The 25,342-nt window shown below is 39.3% G+C and overlaps 1 protein-coding gene across 8 annotated transcripts in view; it reads left to right on the forward strand.

Moving 5' to 3' along the window:
- Positions 1-507: 507 nt before the first annotated feature.
- Positions 508-25,342, forward strand: part of GBF1 (golgi brefeldin A resistant guanine nucleotide exchange factor 1) — a 103,759-nt gene continuing 78,924 nt past the window's right edge. For all 8 annotated transcript variants that reach the window (XM_014250339.2, XM_014250340.2, XM_088059308.1 and 5 more), the window contains exons 1-3: positions 508-629; positions 6,110-6,215; positions 7,504-7,570. In XM_014250339.2, the coding sequence (XP_014105814.1) occupies positions 622-629; positions 6,110-6,215; positions 7,504-7,570 (181 nt within the window). In that variant the 5' untranslated portion in view covers positions 508-621. The remainder of the gene's footprint in view (positions 630-6,109; positions 6,216-7,503; positions 7,571-25,342) is intronic.

The raw sequence follows: 25,342 nt of genomic DNA on the forward strand, positions 1-25,342 counted from the left end.
AAGCACGGCGGAGAGGCACCGCTTCCCTTCGCAGGCTGTGTCGGCGTACCCGCACCCCCTTCGCGGGGGCGGCCCCGGCTCCCCTCACGCCTCAGGGAGCGGCCCGGGGCGGCCCGGCCCAGAGTGCTTTGCGAGCGCAGTCCTCCCGCCAGCTTCCGCCCGGCCGCCCTGGCCGCGCCCGCTCAGGCGCGGCAGCGGCGTCGCACCGCACCGTGATTGGCCAGCGGGTCTTGCTGGTTCTACCCTCTCGCCTCTCATTGGCTCTCTACCGCTGTCACAGCAGGGCCCGCCTCCTCCGCTCTCAGACCGTGTTCCTATTGGGCCCCGCGGAGAGCTGCGCGGCGCATCGTGCGCGGGTTGGCTCTCTGGGCCGTCTGTCTGCGCAGTAACCAGGCAGCGGGTCACGGTGCGCCGGTTTCCACGTCAGTGCGAGGGAGCGGGGCCGGTGTCCCTGCCCGTGCCCGGCGGACCCCGGGCTCCACGGCCCCGCCGCCGCCGCCGCCGCCGCCGGCAGGGAGGGGCGGAGAGGGGGCGGGCCGAGCCCCCCCGCCCGCGGTGCCGCCCGCCCGTCCGGTTATGTGAAGCGGCCGCCCCCCCGGGGGGCAGGCGCCGCCATTTTGGATGCGGGGGTCAGTGCCGGGCAGCGACCGCCTGTCGCGATACTGTCGCGACGTGGGGGCGGGCGGGAGGGAAGCGGCGGCGGGGGAACCTTGCGGGACCAGCGGAGGGCGGGGACGGGGGCGGGGCAGCCCCAGGGGCCGAGCGCGGGTGGGGGCTGCGGCCGCCCCTCCGGCCGGCGGGACTGACACGCGTGACGCTGCCCACGGGGCGGAGGGCGGACGGGCCCGCCTGGCAAAGACCGCCGCGGGCGTCGGGGAAGAGCGCGGTCAGGGCTTGGGGCCCGGCCGGAGGGAGCTGCAGGGTGGGCGCTGCACCTGCACAGGCATCTGCTCCCCGTGCTCCACGGTGGCTCGCTGCTTGGAATCGATGGAGACAGGCTTTTCCTGGCATATGATCAGCTCCGTGGCTTTTGCAGGGGAAAGCTCACAGCTCACTTAGTGTTTACGTTATGAGTTCATCCGGTGGCATGTTTCACAGTTTCAACAGTATGAAATAATTGGAAGAAAAAAGCGCCCCTCACCATAATAACCTTAGGTTTCATTTTTACCATGCAGTTTTGACAAGTAAATGCTACTTGCCTTTCTCTTCTTGATTCCTAGGCCCAGTCTCACTGTTGCAGCTGAATGTGGAGGCTTGCAGTGAAGCTTGTCCCTCTCTTTCTTTCTGATGTGCAACATGGGGGTACCACCATGTTGCTTCTACTTCTCTTTTAAAGGGCATTTTTGAATGCCCAGAATTGCATTGAATTCCCAGGACTGCACAGTTCCTTTCCACACTTACAGATTATTGCTTTATATCACTTTTGTCCAGGCATTAGGAGCTAGCCTTTGGAGAAACATCCTGACTTCTCTGAACTTCTGCTGCCTGTGATGCTTTTGCAGAACAGTTACTGCTTGAAAAACCCAAGCAAGTTAAATTTCTCTGTAGAAGTTCATGTACCTTCCATGTGAGGTTTAGGAGGAAGAAAAGGAGCTTTCTGATTGCCTGTTGGGCTTCTGGGAAACCTAGCTGGCTGTGAGATTGTCAGGAGCTGTTTGTGATTCATGGTTGTGTGTTCTGTTTTGGTAGCAGTGTGTTGTATCAGGAGTCTGGTAGCCAAATCTAGGTCAGAGGCTATCTAGATTATTCCTGCATTGTCATAAATAGTAAAAATTTAGGTCAATGGAAGCTTACTTTGAAATACAACCTTTCTATGTTGTGGTTATGTTGTTTTTCACTACTGCTGTTTGTTGGAGTAGTGTCACTGGGTTTAAATCGGGTGCCGTAGCTGAAGGCTAAAGTTAATGATAGGAAGAAGTGACTTGATGGAAGTCTGCCAGACCTTGTTGCTTCTGATGCTAAGGTGTGCTTGTGTCCAGAAGAATTGCAGGCATTTTGCTTCAGAAGAGGGAGTGTTTCCTAAAACTATACCCAAGAGTTCCTGTGGTAATACTAGGAATAATTTGGCTTCCTATCTATTGGGATGTGTAGGGGTAACACGTTCTGAGGTTGAGAAATGGAGTGTTCAGTGCATGTGTGAAATAACATTTGCAAGTGTAAATCCTGTCAGTGTTTTTATAGGAAGATTCTACATGTGATGCTATTTCAGAAGTCTCAGAATAGTGATAATTATTATCCATAGAACACTGTTGAGGGTTTTGACAACGTTATGAATATGGGCTTTTGTTCTTTTATGACATGATTAGGCATCAACTTTTCCCACTTATTGTTCCCAATGCAGTTATCAGTGAGGCTGTGAAAGGTAGCAGCCTCCGTTCTTCTCATGGTGGCCTGGACACCTTGTTGCTTTGGTTTGGAGCTGTCATTTTCACTGTCCTGCCTGGTGAACTTCTGTGCAGGAGCATATCTGAGGACATTCTGCAGTTTTAAGCAGATGTATGAATCTGTCTTGACAAAGAAACAGCAGTTTATATACAACTAACTGAAGGGTTAAGGAGCTAAAAAGCATTCAAAGTTTAGTAGGTACCATTCTTTGTTTTGTTTTTTTTTCCCTAACTTAAAACCACAGAACTGAATAAATTTGTTTCTGTATTGAGCCCACTATATTTTTGTGTTTAATTAAAGATTGCTTGCAAGAAAGGCATTTATTCTCGATTTGAGATCAAGAGGTATTGAAACAAAGCCAAGGGAGGTTGTTTCAAATTTTTTACAATATTTTTAAAAATATTTTATAATTTTTTATAATATTTTTACAATACCCCATTCTTTAGATCATACCTTTGTAACATTAAGCCCGAATTCATGTTAACATTTTTTTCTTCTCGAAGGTGAATAAACATGTAGTGGTTTTGCTTGCCTCCCATCATGCTCTTGTAAACCCAGCTAATCAATCAGTGCTGGTCTGGTAAATCATGTAACTTTTTTTCTCTACTGCTTCACAGCATTCATTTCAATCTTAAAACTTCTTTCAATACAGGACATCTGTCTCTAAACTGTCATCAGTTGCTGCTTGCGGTGATGCTACAGTTGAAGGAACACATACAGAAATTATCTAATAATTTAAAAGGGGTAGCCTTTGGGAAGTTTGGAGTTTAGTGAAGCTATATCCATCACTTGAAATAAGCTTTTAAATTTTTACAGGGATGGATGATTCTTTTGGTGGGCTTAGCTTACAAGGTGCATCTCTCAGAAAATAGTTGTCTGTCTTTCCTGCTCACTCTGTAGTTATTTTCTGTTTCCTTCTCCAACATGAAGTTGTAAAGGTCCTTTGGATAAGTGAGGATATTTGGCTTCATGGTTTACTTTGAAATATGTGTATGCTATTACTTGGTTAGCTGCAAGCTTAAATATGAAGCAGTATTTCCCTCCATCTCTACCCAGTGTTGGTGGGGAAGTGAGCTCTATGTCTGATGCTCAGAGTCTGAGTGTGAATTTGCATCCCCAGCATGATAGATTGTTTCAGTTGCACTGGTCAAATGAATTTGTTGGCATGCATAAAGTGATTTTTTTTTACTTTTGAATAAAGGTAGATTTAATGGAATCTGCAGTGAGGAAAGGAGTGCATTTTCATTGAGTCTTCTCAGACAGTTAGCAATTAAATACTACCCTGAGTTTTGCAGGCTTTTGATATGTCAGGAGAGCCCTGCTAAGTAACAAGGAGGTTTTGCACCCTTACTTGAAAAGATCAGGTGGAAAGGAAAAGGTGTGTTTTGGAGGTTTTTGTCTATTTTCTTCATATTTTGCCACTTGCAGTTAGCTGGGCATTTTAAGTCTGCATTTGGGGGAGACGGAGTTAAACAAACTTTTTATTTAATTATTTTTTGTTAGAAATAGAGGAGAAGAAATAGAAGTCTTACAAGCAGATCCAGTACTGTGCAGAATAGCATTTAAGCTTTGGCATCACTGTAAATACTGTCAAAATTATTGAGTATCTATATATGTGCAAGGTTTGTAATATGTCTGTCTGGTATTTACATGCTTTTTGAAATAATGTTTCCATGCTAAATGCCTGGAATGGTGCTATACAGTTTACATACTATGTCCATATTGTTTTGAAAAAGTGAAGACAAGAAAACTTTTAATGTTTGACAAATATGAATGTATAAAGTATTTCCTCAGAAGTAATTCCCTGGACTAGAATTTTGAGCCCTTAAACTGCTGATGTAGAAATACAGAAAATAATGGAATTACTGAAAGAAAAAATAAATAAACAAGGAATTTTACATGCAGGAGAAATCTCCCATTCATGCCTTGTACTGAAACAAGGATAACAAAGTAAAATAGAAAAATTGTGATCAATGGTATTTCAATGCAATCATATGAATAATGTATGGAATAATTTACTATTGAGGATGGGAACATCTCTCAAGCATTAGCCACTTGAGTAGGAAGTGTATTGGTGGTTCTGTTATATACAGCTGGGGAGGAGGGATATAAACCTTTATTCTTTATTCAAGCAAATTGCCTGGAAGCACTATTTGCTTGTCATGACTGTTCTTACAAAATACTTTTGTCTTTGCTCTTAAATTATTGTCTTACACCTGGGAATACCATTATGTATAATTCATTTAATGAAATAAACAATTTTGCCATAAGAGTATTCATTCTATTGCAAACATCTGAAAAAATGAAGCAATAAATAAATGCTGTCCTTTGATGAGGTATCTTAATAAATGCTTTCTTTCCATTAATTATGGAGTCCTGAAGCAAATGAGTCTCTTTCATTCAGAGGATATTTGTGTATTTGAAGAGTTGTTGATAATTCAGACACATCACTTAACATGAAGCCTGACAGACCCAGGATGTATGTTCTGAAATTTCTGTGGTGATCTTTCTGAGGTCTTGAGTAATCCTTCCAGCTTTGCTTTTGTTATGTGGGCAAAAGTTCTTCTCATATTCTCTGTGCTTTATTACCCCCTGCCTCCCCTTCCCAGCTGAATCCTTTAAATGAGCCTGTCAGAGCAGAAGTGTTATGATCAGTGTTTCCAATCTTTTGCTTCCCTGTGGATGACCTGTTGTGATTTCAAACTGGAGTCCTCATTTTCCTTTCATGCTTCTGAACAAGTCTCATTATTTGGCTACCATTTCACTAAATCCTTCTCATTTACAGACATGATATCATCTGACTCTTTGGCATCTTTATAAGTCCTGTTTATTATTTATAAACATTTGTGTCTGTTCATTCCCCTTCATTCTTATTTCTTGATGCTTGACTCTATCTGGGCTACAGCTAGTATAAAGAAAACAGTCCCATAGTAGTTCACTCTTCTTTTTCTCAGACTGTTACAAATATTTCTTGCTTTTAATTTCTTTCCCTCTCTTTTGCTTCTTTCTGGGTGCATCAGTTTAAGTTTTTTCCCTGAAAGACTCCAGACACACAGGAGAGTGTCTGCCTTTAGCTTTCTCACTTTTTCTCCCTGTGTTCCATCCAATTTTGTCTCTAGTTTTACCCATTTCTTTGTGGGGTTTTTACTCACATCTTTTTTACTTCCCTGCTTTATTGGAAGCTTTGTTTTGTGAAGCTGGTGTGAAATCAGCATCTGTTACAAATTATTTTGTCAACATTTTATGTCCCAAAGAGGTTTACTGTGGCTGGGTTAGTCAACCCACTGATGCTTATTTAAGAGAGTACAAAGTTAGCTTTGTGTTCCGTGTAGGGCTGCAGGAATTTGCATAAATGCTGGAGATGCATGTGTTATTGCATTGCCGTAGATGTCTGTCCTGGTACCCTAACACTTTCTGTGAACTTCAATAGACTGGAAAATAAATGAGGAATGTGCCTTGGCAAAGTGATCTCCTGCATTACAAAGTTCCCCTTAGAACTGCTCTCATGGTTTTGAAAACACACTATGAAAAAGTGCCTTCTTTTGATTAAATCCTTATATTTGTTACATGTAATAACTTGTATTTTGTGCACACACAAAACAAAACTGAAAGAGCATCTTGCATCACTGCAGGCTTTCTCTTGGTTAGAGCCACCTTCATTTCATCTAAGGAAGACAATTACTCTGAGAGGCTAGAGATTAATTTGAATTACCTTTATTTTCAGAATTGTCAGGATGGTGGATAAGAACATTTACATTGTACAAGGTGAAATCAATGCAGTGGTGGGAGCCATAAAGCGGAATGCCCGATGGAGCACTCACACACATCTGGTAAGTTACATTCAGTTGCTGCCATCTGTAGCAGCCGATAGAAACACCTATGGCAGAAACCACCTGGCTTTGGAAAAGAACTTCAGATTGTTGTAGTGCTTGTTATAGTACTTTTATAAGTAAAGCTGGAATAACTTTCTGCATTGTTTAGGGATTCTCATGTGCCAGTGACTGCAAAAGCTACAAAGCTGGATGTCTTCTACCTTTTTATCCTGTAAATCCAGAAACCCCACTTTGTATTCCATGTGGGAATCATCTCCTTTAGACTTTTATCACTGGGGATGTCAGACAATTTGCATATATGGTGTTATTTTATTTAGCACAACATTTTATGTATCTTTTGTACCCTCTTGGAGAAGACAGTCTTCATTGTGAAAGCATGAAATAAAAATTGGGGAAGTCATTATATATAGAGTATTTTTAAATTTTTTATAAGGCATAGTATCTGTTTTCAGCACTGTTTTGTTGCTGTTATCTATATTCCTGACTAAAACCTATTAATAGTTTCAAACCTGCTTTGATAGAAACCCCAAATACAGTGTTTCCAAGTCTAACCGTGCTTTGGTGGGTTTGTGGCTGCAGCAGTGTAAACGTGTGGATGTGGCACACTGTATCAGCGGTGCCCTTCGGAATGTCACATGGGTAGCAGAAGGTGGCTGTCATCCAGCACAAGTGGTTTCAGTTTGTCGAAGGGCAGGGCACTTTTTCTTTCCTTCATTAGAGCTCACGGCCTCTCGGTTTGAGGTGTGGGTGTGGCTGCACTCAGCTTGGAGAAACTGCTGCTCCTCATTTTAATATCATAAAGATAGACTAAGGCTAAAGGATGCAGCTAATTCATATAAATATTGCACTGTGATTCTTTCTTCAAGTTATTTTAATGGCATAAAATGTCATTGTATTTCTGTTCCCATTACAATCTGCATAGATTAACATTATAGCAAATCCAGATGAGCCATTTCAATATGGTGTGAGTTAGATTTGCAGTGAAATTTATTGAACAGCAAAAGGCTAATCAGAAATACTTCTAAGGACAATAAAACCAAACCAGAATGCTCAGTCTTGGACCTATGCTTTGACATTTGAGCTGTATGATATTGGGGAGCACTGTCAGGAAAATAAAAATGCTTCTCTTGGATTTGATGTTGTAAACATGCTGACAGTGGTAAACTCAAACCACAGCACTTCTGTGAATGTGATGGTGAAGTCTTTTAACAGACCCATTATTAAGACTTGTCTTCAGGAATATGTTTGCCTCATTAATTTCTTACTTCCTATGTATAACCTATAGGATGAAGAAAGGGATCCCCTGCTGCATAGCTTTAGCCACCTAAAAGAACTGCTGAATAATATTACAGGTAAGCTTCTACAGAAATCAGCAGGTATGTCCACCTGCTAGGGTATGTGCAAATAAATGTACAGGTGTACTTATTTGTCTTCTTTATTATCCAGAAGTCATTTATTGTAGAGCAAGAAAAGAGGAAATATACATATACTCTAGGCAAATAATACCAATGTAAACTAGCACAGAAGTACCACTGCTGCCACTGTTTATAGGGATATATATCCCTATGTATGTGTGTGTGCGTAAATATTTGTGTGTGTGTATGCACACATGTTTTTATAAAGATGCATGTTTCTTTGATATACTGAAGCTTGTAGTAATACATGAAATGTGGTGCATTATCATGCATAGCTTTTTTGTGGTTTGTTTATGCTTTCTGATCTGTGAGTGATGGAAAAAAAATCTGCTTAGAAAGTGGTTTCCATCTGTTTTTTCCTCACATTGTTAGTTTTCATCATGTGTTATCATGTAATAGGTGAAGCACAGGTCTCTTTCTGTTTGAGTCTCTTGGCTTTTAAGTGAAAGACCTTGTGATCACCTGCACTGAAAGAAATTGGAAATCTATATAGATTAGAGAAGTAGAACACAAGGCTGTGGTGTGTATTCTGACCATTGTTTTTCTCACAACCCATCTTTCTCCCCTTCCCCCAGTATTTTCTGGTTTTGTAGCTTCAGGAGTGATTGTTAAAATGTAACCCAAGTATATGTTGAGAGTCTGGAAATAAAGCTAATCCTGTACTCCATATGGCATTCTGCATGTTATTCTCAGGATTTTTCCTACTGATTGTATTTGAAAGTAAACTTCATTTCTGGTCCCTGTATTACAGTAAATGTTAAGAACTGCACTCAGCCTTAGTTTGAGATGGACCTTTTGCATTTCTAACAGTGAAGCATGCTTATTTTTGCATCAGTGCTGAGTCTAGAATCCCATAAAAAGTGTGTTCCCTAGAAGCACAGTAGTGCTGCTTCCAGGTGATGATGACAAGAGGTGCTGAAGACACGTGCCAGTTCTAAGCCTTTATTACTTCCTCTTTTGTGTCTGCCTGTAAATGTAATGCTTTGCTTTTCTTTGCCAGGTTAACTTCCTGTGGTTGTAAGCAGGATTTTTCTGGCAGATCATGACATCTTAGGGAACTCCTGAACAGCTTGCATTTCTGTCTTTGTTCTGGATGTTATGCTTGTACCTCGACTATATGACAGTCTGGATTTGTGGGGTTTTTTGTAAGCTCACTCACCTTCTGTAAGATACGCGTGCAGTCACCAAAAGTGTATTGGGAGGAAATTTTACTTTTCTCCCTTCTATGAGATATTTTTTTTTTTTTTTAATAAGCTTCCTGAAGTTCTTTGCCATTATTGCAAATATCTCTTCTCATCAACAAGAGCAGGGACTGTCAGGATGCTCAAATAAATGCAATATAAGTAAATGTCAGGGACTGGCCATTTATCTAGAGCAGCTAGGTAAAACGTGCTGTTGACTTGTTGAGGAAAAAAATGCAAGTTCACTATCTGCTTATGTTAGAGAAAGCAAAGTTTAATGTACTAAGAGATTCAGAGACTCCCTTTGTATTAGTCATCATGTAAGTGTGGTTCCTGCTGAGATAGTAATTGCTTATATATGGGGATGATAGCATGTTGGTTTGACTTCATGGGTGCTTTTATGCAGGTAATTTCACCTGCAGTGACTGCTGTTTACTGACTAGTGTCCCGAGATAGGACATCATTGCTATGCTCCATCTTTTTTCCATTTTAGACATGGACTTGTATCCAAGCAATACTTTGAATGGTACAGTCTCCTGCATCATCTTCCTGGCAATCAAAAGTCCAGTCCCCATCATAGGGGGTTTCTGGTGATTTTTTTTTTTTTTACCGGAGACCTTCCTTTCATGTCTCTTTCATTAGCTCATGGAAACGCATTGCTTTTATATTTAAATTTATTCAAGCTGTAATCTTTGACATTTGAGTTAGCTTTTAGTACAATTTTGCATTTATAGTAATATATATTATGTATTTTCTCAATCCCCCAAGAACCCATTTTAATCTGTTCCGGATGCAAATTTCAGGCTGCCTTGTCCCATCTCCCCTCTTGCTCTCTCCCTCCCTTCCCCTCCCCCATGGAGCATGTTTGATCAGGTGTGGCAGGAATATCCACTGTCAAGCTGCGCCCTTTATATTAGTCAATATTATCCTTCCTTCCCTCCCACTCCCTTCATTCTCCTCTGGGCTTTACCAGTTGATTTATAATTTTGGAATTCTCATCGGAGTCTGTAATACAGTTTGTTCATTATTTAACCAAAACCTGTTTAATGAGCAAAGAGAGGCAATGTAAATGTTAGGCATGTTGCAGTGGAGTACCTTTTGTTCTCCTCTGAGCTAGTGGGTATTAACTCTGTCATGACTGTGATGCTGAAATACCCTGGTCAAGGGTATAAAGGTGCTCTGTATGCCCCCAGCAGCTAAAGATCCCTGTTTCAAAGTATTGCTCCTCAAGAGTAACTAAATTACATACTAGAAAGCTTGCTTGCAACTAAGTATGGTATCCCATCCTGTTATAACATCTACATGTTCTCTTGGAGGAAGCCTATAGAGAAGATGTGTTGCTCAGCACAAATAGTCCCATGATTGTGGTAAGAGTAACTTCACTTCTACAATTCAGCATACCTACTAAGGGCCTTGAACCTGAATTATATTTTGAAGTTTCTCTTTAAAATTCTGATAAAGAAATGTAATTTCTGTGGGAGTTATATGTAAATTTATAAGAATAGTTTAATAATTTGAAAATGGGCAGCATGTCTGCTCTGATGTACTGTCAGTTGATTTATTGGATGCTGTTCTTACATTTTCATGGGCTGCATGTGTTTTAGCTACTATTGATAGTAGTTATCTGAAAAACAGAAAGGAAGCATAGAGGTTCTGTTATCTTGGGTGATGCATAAGTTAATCCAAGATAAATTTAATAGTTGAATGCTTGCAATGCTGTGATGACCACAATAAGCTTAAGTTTGATGGCTTATTTCATTTTTCTGCTGCTTAGAAAAAGCGGAAGCCAATGTCCTGAATTATGACCATATGGAAGCAATGACTATCAAGCTTTGTCCATGCATGCAGAACTGAAATATAGCTACATTTTCAAAGATTATTTTAAAACTGTTGAAAATCTCTATTGATACAAGTTTGGATTTAGGGCCACTGTCACTACAGCTTCCCTTTGCCTGCTTTTTAAAGTGAACTGAGTACCCTGAAAAATGTCTGGATGTTGAAATATTTGTTAATTTTGTCAGTTTTGTTATGGATTTAGGTCACCAAAAGGAAGCTTCTTTTTAACATCCAGTGATAACTGAGCACTAGCTCTTTCATGAGTGGTTCCAACTTAGGATGTTCTCCAAGTCGGCAGAGAAAGCTTTTATAACCAAAAATGATTTGAGATATGAATTAATTTAAGCCTGCTTTTCCATTATTTCATGAGGATTTGGTTTCTTCAAATGCTTCTCTGGCTCTTGAAGTCTTCAGACCATTCTGGTAGGATGTAGAGGTAAGAGCAGATACTTCTGTAGTCATTCTTCGCATTACAGAATTTTTGCTTTGTTCAGACCAGGGAGATGAGTCAGTAACCAGGATTTTCACGCCTGAAGTGCTGCCTACTGGTGTGTAGGATGGCTTTAGGACAGGAATGACTGGATACAACTGCCTTGTACAGGTCATGTCTGCAGTGGGAGAAGCAGGTGTTTGTGGAAAGTGTGTGCATCGAGAGTCTATTTAAATAAGGTTTAAACTAGGTAAACACACCTGTGAAGAGGTGCTTGTGTATATTTTAGGTCCATGAGTGCCAGACTGCAAGGTTTGAGTCCTTTTATCCTCTTGTGGTTCAGAGTTAGTGCATTTAAACAGAAGCTGCAAAGTAAGCTGTTAGAAGCACTCTGATTTCATGCACATTCATGACATTTTAAATGAATGCTTGTACAGTGGGTTCAGAAGAATCTTTTCATGGCTTATTTCAGACAAGAAGCTGCTGCAAATCTCCATCTTTAGAGGGTTGGCTGGGGCATTAAGAGCTGGCTAAAGGTCAAATGACTGTAACCGTAGGAGAACCTTTGCCCAGTGTACTGATTTAATATACTTGTTACTGTAGCCATCAGTTTTCTGGTATGTAGACTTGATTGCACACTCATTTTCTCATGTCTGAGCCCTGAAAACTCAGTTTTTGTGGAAAACCTGACAGTTGTATAAAACAATACAGGAATTCTATCTGATTTTGGATTAATGTCTGAACTTTTTATGAAAGATCTAATTTTAGGAAGTGGTAAATTGGCAGTAAATATAAACATGTGGCCTCTTCTCAATGCTATTGAAGTGCTGTTGGTTAGAATATGAGATGTTCATTCAAGTTAAGAAATCAGAAAAAAATAGTGTTTTGTTTTTTTAATAAAGATGTGTAGGAATTGGACTATATGAATGTGTGATATGTAAAGTGCTGTGATGCTTATTGCTTTGCAGGTAACAGCAATACTGTATTTTATTTATTATTCAGATCTTGAGTTTCTGCTGGAAGTACCTGAACTTACTGGTAAATAACAAATATGATGAACTGCATATTGTAATATTTCTCCCATTGGTTGCCTTGAAGGATACAAATGTTACGTAGATCAGACATTTAAAAAAAAAAAAGCTTTTTTTTTTTCTGTTGCAGGTCAGCTTCATATCAAAGATCTAGAACATTCAATGTTCTTATAGATCTTGTCTGTTCTTGTGATAACCCAAAGAAATTAAAAGGAATTTATTTTTTAATAACAGGCATCTATTAATGTTAACTTGGTATTTTTGAATACCAAGAAATTCAGGCTAACATTTAGCTTTTGTTGTGTTTTCTATGAATTTTAAAGAAGAATGGAAAGGGTATAAGTAGGTTAGGAAATTGATAAAATAAGGTTTCCTCCATAGCTTTAACTTGGCCTCATTCTAATTAGCAGATGACGGTACAATTTTAGTCCATAATGAATAACCTGACCCTGTGTACAGAAGTGGTAATTTATTTCTCTTCATATTTTCTTACTGTAAGAAATATGAATATTAAGGTGCCAACTTAAATTTGATGCTTTGCCTGCCGATTGAATCCAGACTTTATCTTTGCCAACTGTGTTCAGACAATACAATAAAAATGGTTATTCTAAAAGCAAGTTTCTTGTCTAAATGAATGCAGACATCTTCCTAACTGCACAGAGAATCTAAACCAATGCAGTATTTTTGCTTTGAAGCTGCAGGTAGTTCCAAATATTCTGAGTGAGATTAGTATTTTTAATCTCATCGTAGCATCAAATTAATCAAATCACTGTCTTATGGCTGAGGTATTTGGATCTTCCTCAGAGATTTTTTTAGCATAGATACTGATATTTTGGCATAGATTTTCTTGGTGTTTTCTTGGATGAACAATAAATCAGACTTTTCCGAGGTGCTTGCTAACCTTGTGCTTTACTTTCTAAGTGATTTTCCCAGAGTGACACCGATGGGCTCTAAGAATGGTAGCTGCACTGCAGCTGGGATACCAACTTCTCAAGCCCAAAATTAACACAAGAATTGCCATAATTTCACTTAAGATTTTGTTTACTTTCTGTATAAAGGAAGGAGGAGAAATGTCCTTGATGAAGAATGGTTTACAGATGCACCAATACAAGCACCATAACCATTATCAAGGCTTTTTTGTTACGTGTAGGACAGCATTTATGCAGAATGTGTGAGGAGTCAGGTATGGGTAGTGTCACTGTGAGCTCTAATGAATTCTGTTGAATTGTACTTTGAGCCCTCCAACACAGGTTACTGAATGAAAGTAAAACTCCTGAGAAGGAGAAGCTTCTCATTGAGATATTTGTAACTAATACTGACAGACAGAAAGGAATAAACTATGGTTGTGTAGAATCCTTAATTTGAGAACTTTTTAGCTCTTGTGTTATTCTCTGTTTTGTGTTTTTGAGTAGTAAAAAACTTAATGAATAAAACTGAAAGAAATGGAGTGAATCTCAGAATGTTAAGAGCAAAAAAACCTAACCAACTCAGTGGTTACACACATGGTTAAATGGTGGTTACCCAGTGGTTAAATACCCTTCACACTAGGTATTTCTGCATGTCTCCTGAAGTCCCTTATGCAGTTCAGCCCCACAACCTTTGTGATGCCTCTTAAGCATCCTTTCAGTACAGTTCTCTGAGTGCTGTTTAACACTAGAGCTTGGAGCTGAAGTCTTCCTTCTGTGCATGGTTAATAACTGGCAGGTACAGGCAGGAGGTGGTGCTGTTGGAAGGAATTGCTTCCTGACCCCTAATCCTTAAGGACCCAAGGATTTAGATGGACAAGCACTCCTGGCTGTTGCTTGGAAGAGTTCCCACAGTGGGCTTGTTCTGTAACACCAGCCTTCTGTTACCGCTGCAGGGCTGGGCTCTGAAGAGCTGCCACATGTGCATGGTGTGCAACTGACTCTCTCTTGTTCCACGCTTGCTGAGCAATTACTTTCCCACTTGTTGGGCACTCCATTATTTCCTTCAGTTACTGCTTCTGTGTGAAGTGGAGCCATGAAGGAAATGGCTTAATGGATGTACATTAGGGGGCAATAAATTGCAGTTTGATTTGGTGGACAGGCAGTACCAGATGCTGCATAGAAGTTAAGGTTCCTCTTAAGTCAGCCATTGAGGTTTTATATCGAGTTTTTTAGATGGTGATGTTTTTTTTGATGGTCAAGAGTAGTGAATTTGCATTGTAGTAAAAACCCTCTGGAAGTAGGAATGTACATGAAATTGCTTAATTCTGCTAGTAGTTTACTAAGTATGTAGCTCTTCTGTTCTGGCATCTTTCTTCTTTTACCTGTCTTCTTTCCTCACTTAATAGTTGCCATCTAACCTGTTAAAAATATTATCACAAGGGTGATTTACTTCAAAGAAGCAATAGCTTGTGTCAGAAAGTGCAGGTGCATATTTATGTAGTTGCATAATATGTAATAGGACTGCCAAGAAGTGTTGATTATGCATATGCAGAAGCATACTGAAGTATTCCTCATCTCAAAGAGTCTGTTGCTTAAGAGGGTAGCAACAGAGAGAAATCATTAAGTATACAAAGTTGTTAAACACTTGAGAGTTTTTTCTTAATGATTACCTCCTTCTTCAATTTGTCCTTCAAACAGGCTGTTGTTGGCTGATTCCTAATACGGTTTATACCAAGATGTGAATTTGAAGGAGAGGTTTGAAAGAAGATACAATCGGGCAAAATGTCCTTTTCTTCAGGAGTAGTGCAGGGATCTGTGATAAAGTGCTGCTTCTCTCCATGATTAGAGTGGAATAAAAAAGTCAGGAAGAAAAGAGGTAGAATGGCAGGGATTAAAAGGTAAGTGCAAAAGTAGCAGACTAATGGAGAATGTTGCTATTAAAATAGCAGATTGATGGTTGGAACGTTGGTAGTGAGGGCTGTGTACTTGGTGGCTTGTCCACTTAAAGTAAACTCACAGGAGATTTTTTTAAGGTAACTATCTAGATTTTTAGCTGAGTGTTGCAGAATAGACTACTGCTGAAGGGTTATTTTTTGTTCGTGCTTGGTTTGGGGGGGGTTTTCTTTACAGTCAGAAAAAAAATTAATCTTCAGATGTGTTGTGGACGTCCTCATGGTAACTTCTTAAAAACACATTGGATGGACAGTCAAGATGATATTAATTCAGTTGGTCAGAGCACAGTGCTGATAACACCAAGGTGACGGGTCCATATGGGCTCACTCAAGAGCTGGACTTGATGCTTCTTGTGGGTGCTTTTCAACTCATAATATTCTGTGATCTGTTATCTTGCTTTTGTAATTTGTCTTTAGAAAATTATACGAGACAGCAGATAATGTCCAGGACAGACATGAAGCTGATACATACAGTCCTAGGAAGACTGTTTATCTTTTAGATTACATGATTTTAACTTGCCTTTCAGCACTTTTCAAGGCTACAAAAAAGAACAAAATTTGATATATAAAGTCTGCAGTACAGTGGCTTGAAGATAGGATTTGAGGTTCTGTGATGTGATGGATTCTGAGGTGAGAGATGGAAGTGTCATGGATGGGCCTTTATTGGTATCAGCAGATACTTTCTGGGGAAGAACTTTGTGAGTGACTGGAAATCTATTGTTTTGTTAAAAGAGTGAGGAAGGCTAAATAATGAATTAAATATATGTAAATGTTTTGGGGACAGTGAACCAGTACATGTCATCACAAAATTATAGGAGATTAAAAAAACGCATCTTGAGAAGGAACATTTATTAAGTGGTCATTGTAGAAAATGGATAGGTCTACACTGGTATTGTATGATGTACTGTATCCTTGTGACTTGGAAATATTACTGGAAGTGTTAAAGCAATCTGCTCTTGCTTTGAACTCCTAATTGGTAGGTATTTCTTCTTTAGTTGAAGGGCATGGATAGACATAGAATCCTCATCTGTTGAACTTTCTGAAGTTAATATGTCTGTACTTTTTTGCATGGTGCAAGTTTTGCAGTTGTGAAATTAAAACTTGTCAGTTCAAATTACTGTTGTATTCAACAGTGTGAAATGCTGTGAAAGAAAAAGCAGGTGTATAGTTTTGTGACAGTTGAGGAATAGATGAGAAATTATAACAAGAACACCCCAATGTGAGATGAGTAAAAATGAAAAAGTAAAACATATTAATGGGGATCTGCACATCTGTGCCACAGAACTAAAGTTTGGGGTGATACTGGCTTTAGGTGTCTTGTTAAAATGAACAGATTGATAAACAGCTTATTCTAATGTATTTTGCACAGTAATTGCAGTTGCACAATTACAGTGGTCAAGGGGCATACTTGATTAATGCTTTTTTGATGAATATATTAAATTCTCCACTGATGGTAGTTCTTTGATTGTTTGAGCCTCTACCTATACCCAAATGCAAGCACTTAAGAAGTTCTGTTTTCCAGTTCTGTCCTTGTAGCAGTAAGCTGAAACATAATCCTAGACATATTTTAGTAGTAAGTTAGATAGTCTTTCAGAAGGTATAAGCTGGTGCAGGAGCCTAAGTGCTTGCATGACTTTAAATAATTCTCAAGGCTTGTGCTACTTAAACGATATGAGATACTTCAAAACTTTTAATCACATTTATCTTGATTCTGGGAGAAATTTTTTTGTTCAGATGTGTCTTTGTGCCCTGTTGCTTTTCATGAAATTAAATTTTTTCTTGATACAAAGTCTGCAAAGTGAATTAGATTCCTTATACAGCTTGATTAACTGCCTAAATAATTCAAAGATCAAGTTGTAAATATGAGGAATTGTTGAAATAAACAAAGATGTGACCTTGACCATGGTGTACTGAAAGAGAACGGTCTATTGGATCTGGCTATAGCCTTTGGGAGGAACTTTATTGTAGAAATAAAACAAGTGGCAGTGGTAAAATATGGTTGCTTTTGTAACTGCACTTAGCAGTTTGGATGTTCTTCAGAGTGGAATTAGACAGTTTATAGTGGCCTGTAATAGTTTTATAATAATGAAAATTAATGTCATATTAGCATCCAGGAGCCATCATTAGCTGGTTTTCACTTCAGTCTGAGATTTTCATGTTTTTCATTCAGAATCAACATGTTTTTCTTTACTCAGCTCTTACTGAAGAAAACCCAAATGTTTTGACTATCTGAAGTGCAAATATATTCAGTCACATTTAAAATCTAACAAGCACCGTCAGATTTTTGTGCTTCCTTCTATTAAATACATTCTGCCTCTTAACACTTCAGATGTGATCAGGCTGGTACAAGAAGTAGGAGAACACAGTCCTGGGAATATTTATTTTGGTGGCATTGTTGGTGATGAACACAAAGGTATAGGATATATGTGCTCAAATATTTACCAGTCTGTTAAAATAAGGTCAGGAGGAGGAGATTTTTTCAGTTGAAACAGAAGTACTAATTTAGATTTGACAAAGAGATAAGTTCTAAACAACAAGATTTTCTGAAAGCATGTAACTCCTTTTTGCGATACAGGAGTCTGAATACTTTAAACACGAAGGCTTCCATTTCTTAATGAAATGGAAGAATAACAAAAGAAATATCCATGTTCTGCAAATAAAAACATAACACTTTCTTGGGGAAAAGGCTTTGCCAGGAGTGTTGGAAACAGGATGGGAAGAAATAAAAATATTCAGACATTGTAAAAAGCAACAGGAGTCTTAACAGCAGCTTAACAGTAGTTCAAGAGTTGGAAAAAATAAATTTTGGAGAAAACAAGTTGCTGAAGAAATGTATTATTAAATAATGAGAAGGAAGACCATCATAGGCATCCTGGAATGCTTACCTTAATGGTTGTTTAATAACTGACTATTGACTATTTAAGCATTGTGTCACAGACAACATCAGATTAAATTTTGCAAACAGTTTCTCCCTTCACTTTTATTAACTATCCATTAAAAATCTGAAAGCGCAGTTCATTCTGATTCAGCTGTCTTTAAATTGTAGATTTTTCTTCTTGTAGGTTCTTAGTGCTATAGAGTTTCGTAGCCCAAACTGGTCCTTGTTCACATGCACAAGGCCCATGTGCTGCAGCGGAAGGTCACACACTCCCTTTCACTCTGCGGGAACAGCAGGTGATGGTACCAGCTGTTCACATCCTTGTATTAGATGCCTGAATTTGAGCAGCTGTATGAGGCTGCTAATAAACTCTTACATGTAATGCAGTTCATATCTTGCCCACATTTCACTTGATTGCACTCAGCCCTGGCCAGTATTTTTTTTAACATCTTTCAATTCCACCTATACGGTGCTCCTTTTCTTCCTTATGCTTGTCTCCACTCCTCTTGTACAATGTGTACAAGATGTTTGAAAGGTGTTCCAATGTTGCAGATTTGAAAACGAAAAGGTACCAGAAGACATGGGAACTGTACAGGGTTTAAGGAAGCAGGAAAAATCTGTCTAGCAAAAGCTTTTTAAAATTTTAAAGACTTAATGCTGTAATGAAAATAATCTGGACTGTTCTAAAGGATATTCTTGTCCTTAAGCAGTACTACTTTTGGGTGCAATCCTAGGTGTGCGTGTTTGTTTGAGAAGAATGGTCAAAAGTGCTTTTGTTCTGAAGAATCTGCCTGCATCCAGCTAGTTCGAGAGCTCTTGTTCTGTGAATCTGCTATTAAAAGAAGGCTACAAGGGTTTTAAGTTCCACCTTGAGTAACAAAATTGGCCTGGCAGTGAGTTTTGATATAGCCACAGTTGATTTCAACTTGTGCTTTTTATTTAAAAAAGCTTGTTTGTGACCTGTTAGGACCCTCTGTTAAACCTATTAAATAAAGGGTGGAAAAGTTATAACTGCCTATCTGCGCTTTCCAGAAAAAGGGGTGGAGGGAGCCAAAGAAAGGATATTTACCATTTTAAACCCTTTCAGCTCCTTTGTTCACTTCTTTCTCTTGAATCAATGGTTTAGCCTCCTATTGCCCTCTCTGGAAGAGTCATAGTACCTAGAGCTGAAAAATACTTTGGAGTGGCCACCAATGTGATGACAATCTCTTCTTGCTAATGATGTTCTGAGAGGCGACTTTCTTGTTTTGTGGCAATTTTTAAAGTGGATTTTTTAGAGGATTTCTTTTTCCCTTAGTTTTGTTGTGGAGGTGGGTTTGGGGTGGGTTTTTGAGGTGTTTTTTTGATTGGTTGGATTTTTTGGGATGGGGTAGGCTGGTTTGTTTTTCTCCGATTGCTGTAATCTTGAAAAATGCACTTTGGAAGGAAAGTAATAAGTAGGAGCTGTGAAGATCATCTTTCAACAATGTGGAGGTGAGAAGAGAGTTTATTTGTTCCTTTGCTCAAAGGCTCTCACAGAAAAATTCAGCAAGAGCAAAGATAATTATCAGAAGCTGGGTGTTAAGTGTTCTATAAAACTATGAAAAGAAGAGAACCTAGCTAGAAGAAGATAGCATGGGATCAGAAGTATATGGTGGAATATAGGAAGAATATAACAGCTAATAATAGTGAAGTGGTTTAGCTCAGGTCATTCATTAGACCTTATTCTTATTTCTCCAAAACTCAACTATTTTTAGCTGGTCAGCATTCTTAAATTGAACTATCCACAGTCTAGAACTGATGTGTGCTGCCTTTCTCCAGCAAAGGTGGCTCAGGATTTTTTTTCTGGATAAGGAATTGGCTCTCCCACGGCAGATTAGGGCAGTAAGCTCCTTGTTAAACATCAAGAATTTTTCAGAGAGTCTTAAAATTTCTTGCTGTACACAAGTCAGTTGAAACAGCCAGATATTTTTAATTTCATGTTTCACATTTTAATTTTTTTTTTGGCTGTTCAGGCATCTCTGCAAGCTATAAAGCAAGCAGTTGAAGTAAATAGCTGTATCAAATGAAGTACCTCTTGTCCCTGCTTCCAAAATAAACTAGGAATAATGCTTTACACATTTTGTCTCCTTTAACTCTACAGGCAAGCAAGAGAGGAAGCATGGATTAACATCTAGTGATTTCTAGGAGCTCAGATTCCTCTGTGCTTGGTCTGACTGACAGGGACATGTGGCTCGAGTGCATCTGGAAATATATCACTGGCAAAAACTGGTTGGGTAAATATAGCAGGAGTGGGTTGTTGGGGCAGGAGACAGATTGTTCTGGGAAAGGAAGTGCTGTCTGTCTGTTGTCTAGATAACAATTTCCTATATTTCTTAGACATACCTATATCTTTCAGAGTAACTAAGGTAACAGCAGGCTCTGATATACTTGCTGTGTTCTGCTGTTGCATGTTCTTATGGGGAAAGTGCTATCAGAAATGGTAAAATCGGTAGGAACAGCTGCAGAGAACTGATACCAATATTTTCTGTGATGTGTAAGTGGTAGCACCACACACTTTCCTCTAGTTTAAGCTCTCATTGAAAAGAGGCAGGGCCATGAAATGTGGAAAGTAACCCCCAGAGTTTCAGGACATGATTATATTGAAGAAACCTGACTTCTGCTTAGGTGCAAAATTGTTTCTAGGCCACATGATAAGCAGGCAAGCAACCAAAAAACCCCACCAACCCCTTCCTTGAAAATGGGCTGAGAGCCCGTATTCTAAAATTCTGTCTCTATAGGCAGTTGATATGTAGGTAATGAGAAGGAATAGAGAAAGCCAGTCACAAGGATTTTCTCCAGCAGAAGTTGATTGGCAAAGCCATAAAGCTGCTTGAAGTGTCATGATATTGGTTAAAGTCTCAACACAAATCATACTGTTTGGGGAGAAAATTGAACCAACTGTGTTAGAGGGTAGCCTGCAGAATTCTATGCAGGCATGTCATGTATTTTACACAGAAAGGCATAATCATGGGCAATGACAAACTTCTAACAGATGCAGGCAATATCACATATAACAGTAAAAGACAAGTTTTTTGCAGTTTATCAAGGGAAGTTGGAGATGACTACAGATTGGAATCGGTACCATTTGCAGCACTCTCCTAGCATAGTGGGCAATTTTTTTCATCAGCTCAAGAACATATTGAAGACATAAACCCTGACAATTTTGTGCACAGTAGCTGTCTTTGGTTAGCTGTTGATTCTGTTGTCTTTCCTGAGAGGTTACATGCTGCTTCCCACCATAGTGAGCTCAGTCTGGTGCCCTGTGATGTGGCTGTGTCTGGGGTGGGGTGATCAGCCAACAGGTGCACAGCATACCACGCAAATGTGGAGGCAGGGAATTTGTGTCCAAGGGCATTGGGGGTAAATAGTTGTAGTTGTAAAAAGTGTTACATGAATGCTAACATGTTCACTGAGCAATAAGTCTGTTCTGAAAACTGTCTCACAAACTTCCATATAATAAGCTGCAATTTCTATCCTCAGAAGTCTGAAGAGCTTAACTTATGTTGAATTTTCTTTGGCTTTTAGGAAGAAATGGGTAGTTTGCTGGAGGGTGCAACTGATTCAGACTAGAGGTTGTCCAAAAACTTTCTGTAGTTACAAGCAGTAAGATAAGAGATGGGATTCTGTGATTTTTGAGTAAAACCTGCTTAACTATTTTGTCAGTGTACAGTGTTCTTCAAAAATATTTGTAAGCCCCCATCATTAATTCATTATTTCTTCTGATTGCACCAGGTCCAAATAGTGCATGTCATGGCATAGGCAGGGATAAAGCCTTGCCATTTCTCATTCATAGTGCCAGCTCCAGACTTGTTACCATTACTAGCTGTGTTGCATAGCACGCCTGGCTTGCCTAGGCCTTTTGCAATGTAAACTGGTGCAGCAGGAACAGTACATTAAGAAAAAAGAAATCATCAATGTTTAACTTACTGTTATTCTATTGTCTGCATGCATGCTTCTTATTCCAGGTGTTCCAGCTTCCAGCAATTGAGATTTAAAGTCTACTCTGTAGAAGCCTCTGTTTCTCTTCAATGCTGTTCTTCAATGCTCTTTAAATCTAGTTCTTTATTAGTTTTTATTTTTCCTTTGCCAGTTTCTCCCTGGAATAAAAGAGAAAGGGCTAAACTTCATGTTTCAGGTGAAATTTCACATCAAAAGACACCTGTTACCTGTGATTGTCAGGTACCAGTACGCTGTTGGTTTGTTTTACTGCATTGGCTGTCGATACGTATGACAACAAAAGACTTTTTAATCAGGTATCTGGCAGCAGAAACTAAATTGAGCATAACTTATTTTCAGAATATATTATCTGTTGTTCCTTCCGCCTACATTTACATCTTGTTTTAAAATGGCAGAATTCTTTTCTGCCATTTTCAAAGACAAGAAGCTGAAATTGTCTACAGTGCATTGAAAGTGTATTAAAAGAATCAGACTGTTGTATTACAAAGAACTGCAGTTACTTAACTTCGAAAGAAATCTAGAAGGACCAAAGCACAAGGTGAATATTTGTAAAGGGCTTTGAAATTGTAAAGTATTGTGTGCAAGAACTATGGAGTAGTATTGGGAAGAATATGAGAGAAAGTTTAGGACCTGCTGTTTTGAGGAAAGTGAGTAGAATGCTTAAAACTCTTCCACTGGAGCTTTTTCTGCAGGGATTTCTTCTGGGACCACTGTTCCATGATAATGAGTTTGCATGATTTCTTCAGGATGGCTGTAGAATTACTTTTAACTGTGATCTAGCTGTGGTGTTGCTAGGTGTTGTCATGTAAATAGAAAACATTTAATCCCTGTAAGTATAACTATTCTGCATTCTGCAGTTCAGTTGCAACTGCCTAGGTAATACTAAAGCATATGGTATTTAAACCTTTTTTGTAATAGTAAATGCTGAGTTGCTAATTTGTTCTCGTAACCTCAGCTGTTTAATTGTATGAAGAAGATACTTGTTTCATTTGAAGCCTTTAAGCTGTTTTACTCTTGTAACTACTGATTCTGGGACAAGAATGCCCATCATTAGGTGATGGGTAAACAAGAACAAACAGGAACGTGAAGGTATATAGCCTCTAAATAGGAACATAGTTACTTTGTGTTTGATGTCCTCAAGAACACCTTTTAGGTGTTAAGTTCGTGGGAAGGGAGTTGATAATTTATTTCATGTGATACCTTAGTGTCTGGTATGTTCTGAGCTGAAATTTCACTTCATGAAAATCACCTGAAGTATTAGCTTAACTTAGTCTTCCAGTCTGAGCCCATGACCTTTAGCTGCACAGAACCTTATTAGCTACAACAGGCTGTTGTAAAATACTTGTGCTGCAACCTTATTTTTGGTTCTAAGAGAAGAATCATTTAACACTTAAAAATGGAAAAAGCAGTGAAAACAGGCTGAACTTGGAACCAGCATACAGACCTTTAATGTGTACCTTATGCTTGCACAACTGAAGTTTGATATGTGAAGAAACTGCCTGAGTTTCTTGTAGGGCACAAACAGCACTTAGGGCCCATGTAAATGCTACAGAAACTACTTTGTAAAAACAGCATGATTTTCCAAAATTTTTTTTAGCTTTGTCTTCCATGACTCCTGTTAACCTTTTCTCTTTTGCTGTTACTTTCTGTTCATGACTTTTTTTTCCCCACTCTGTTCCCATGAAAGCCGTTTGTGTGTCAAAATTACAACTAATGTAACTTTTCAATAGGAAACCCTCTCTATTTGTCTGACACAGTTCTCACTTCCCATTCTTTATGTTCCTTTGCACAGTCAGCACTGAGTTTTTGTTGGGCTTAATATAAAGGGACTTAGAAAGGCAGGTGCTTCTGGATTTGAATTTATGAGACTTCCAGACATGAGTGTCATATGTGCTTTTTTTCCTCCCGTCTTCTGTAATGCTCTGTAGTCTGTAATAGGTTGAGTTGTAACATTCATTAAACCATTCCTCACATTCCCTGCTTTGAAAGCTTATCAGGTCTGCTTTGATTTAGTTATCTGGAACAAAAAAAGCCATTTGTGAAGGTTGGAATGGAGCTCTGGAGCAATAATATATCAGAGATCAGATTCAGGTCCCAGTTGTATTATTCCTAGGGATTTATTTGCCTGTGTACACACAGGCAAAGAGTGTAGTGTGTATGGAAGACTTGCAGGAATGCAAATTGGACACATTTTGTTGGGAGCTGTAGGGGATTTTCACTGGTTCATAATTTTTCTAAGGTTTGTTATACATCAGGCAGCCACTGCCTCCTCTTTAAACCTTTAAATCCCCCCTCTTTTTCCTGTTCTAAAGGTCAGATTTTTTTGACAACTGTGTGCAGGAACAAGATTTGTTAAATCCCTTCATTTTTATTCATACAAATACCAGTGTTTGGTGAGCAAGAGTTACCCCAGAATTCAGAAGCACATAAAGCTCAGTACAAGCCTTCTGAACCTAAATTCAATTCAGAGATGCATCCCTCGAAACTGAATCTGCCATCTGAATATTAACCCTTGGCACTGTGTAGGGAATGCATGGTAGAAATTTCATATTTTTGTGTCACTCAGTGGGCAGGCTTCACAGGCCCACTGGTGTCCCCTGAGCTGCAGAGCAGTGTCCTGCATCTTTTCCTGGGTCCTCCTGAGCATAGGGCTCAAGGCTGAAGAGCTGCATATCTGGTCATGCTCATCTAGCACCAGTCCCTTCTGGTGAAAAAGCAAAATTTTTGAGCCTTTGCTGTTCCAATCCAGTCAATGAAGTAACTGAGTCCCCAGTGTTAAATCCTCTTGAAGCTATTTATATTTTGATTTTACATGCAACTTAGCTTTGAAAAAGCTATGTGATGGGCTGTTGATCTTTAGGATGTGAATGAAGACTAGGTATTGTATCCCCATTGTCTAGGGATGAGTGACAGTGGTTTACTTCTTGGAAAAGAGCATCATCAGTAGCTCTGAAATCCTCATCTTTCTTTAGTGTGGGTAAAGAGAAGAGATTTAGGAGTGGGAAGTTCCTTTTCTTACCTAGAATAGCTTCTGTAGACTAAAGCAGTTGACAGATGAGATCTGGCAGGTCATACTGTGGTGTTTTATACAATATTGTAAATCATTCTGATAAGCAAATTGCTATGCTGGAAGGGTGGAGTTCTTGTTGAGTAATTACCCATTTTAAAAAAATTTCTCAACACTGGGACAGTGGTCAGGAATTGTACCTTTTTATCATCTGTCAGATTTCATACGGAGGTGGCTGGAGAGTGGCCATGTTTTATTTGTTTAAGTGTCTTGCAGCAGTTGATTTTGGAGGAAGGTGGAACAGACAGCTGCAAAGTCTAGGCTGGTCAGAATCTTTAGTGCTTGTTTCATCACAGCAGGATTCTCCAGAGTGAGTCAATCTACTCCTCAATTTTACCTATGCCTTTTACATCTGTCAGCACATCTGTGCTAGCTGAGAATAAGAACCATGACCCTGACCACTGCCACTGTATTTATGTACACGTATGATATCTGTTGTTGGATGCCC

This window comes from Pseudopodoces humilis, chromosome 9, assembly GCF_049639895.1.
Source record: "Pseudopodoces humilis isolate 2021_Gansu_Grassland_sample_001 chromosome 9, ASM4963989v1, whole genome shotgun sequence".
Lineage (NCBI taxonomy): Eukaryota > Metazoa > Chordata > Aves > Passeriformes > Paridae > Pseudopodoces > Pseudopodoces humilis.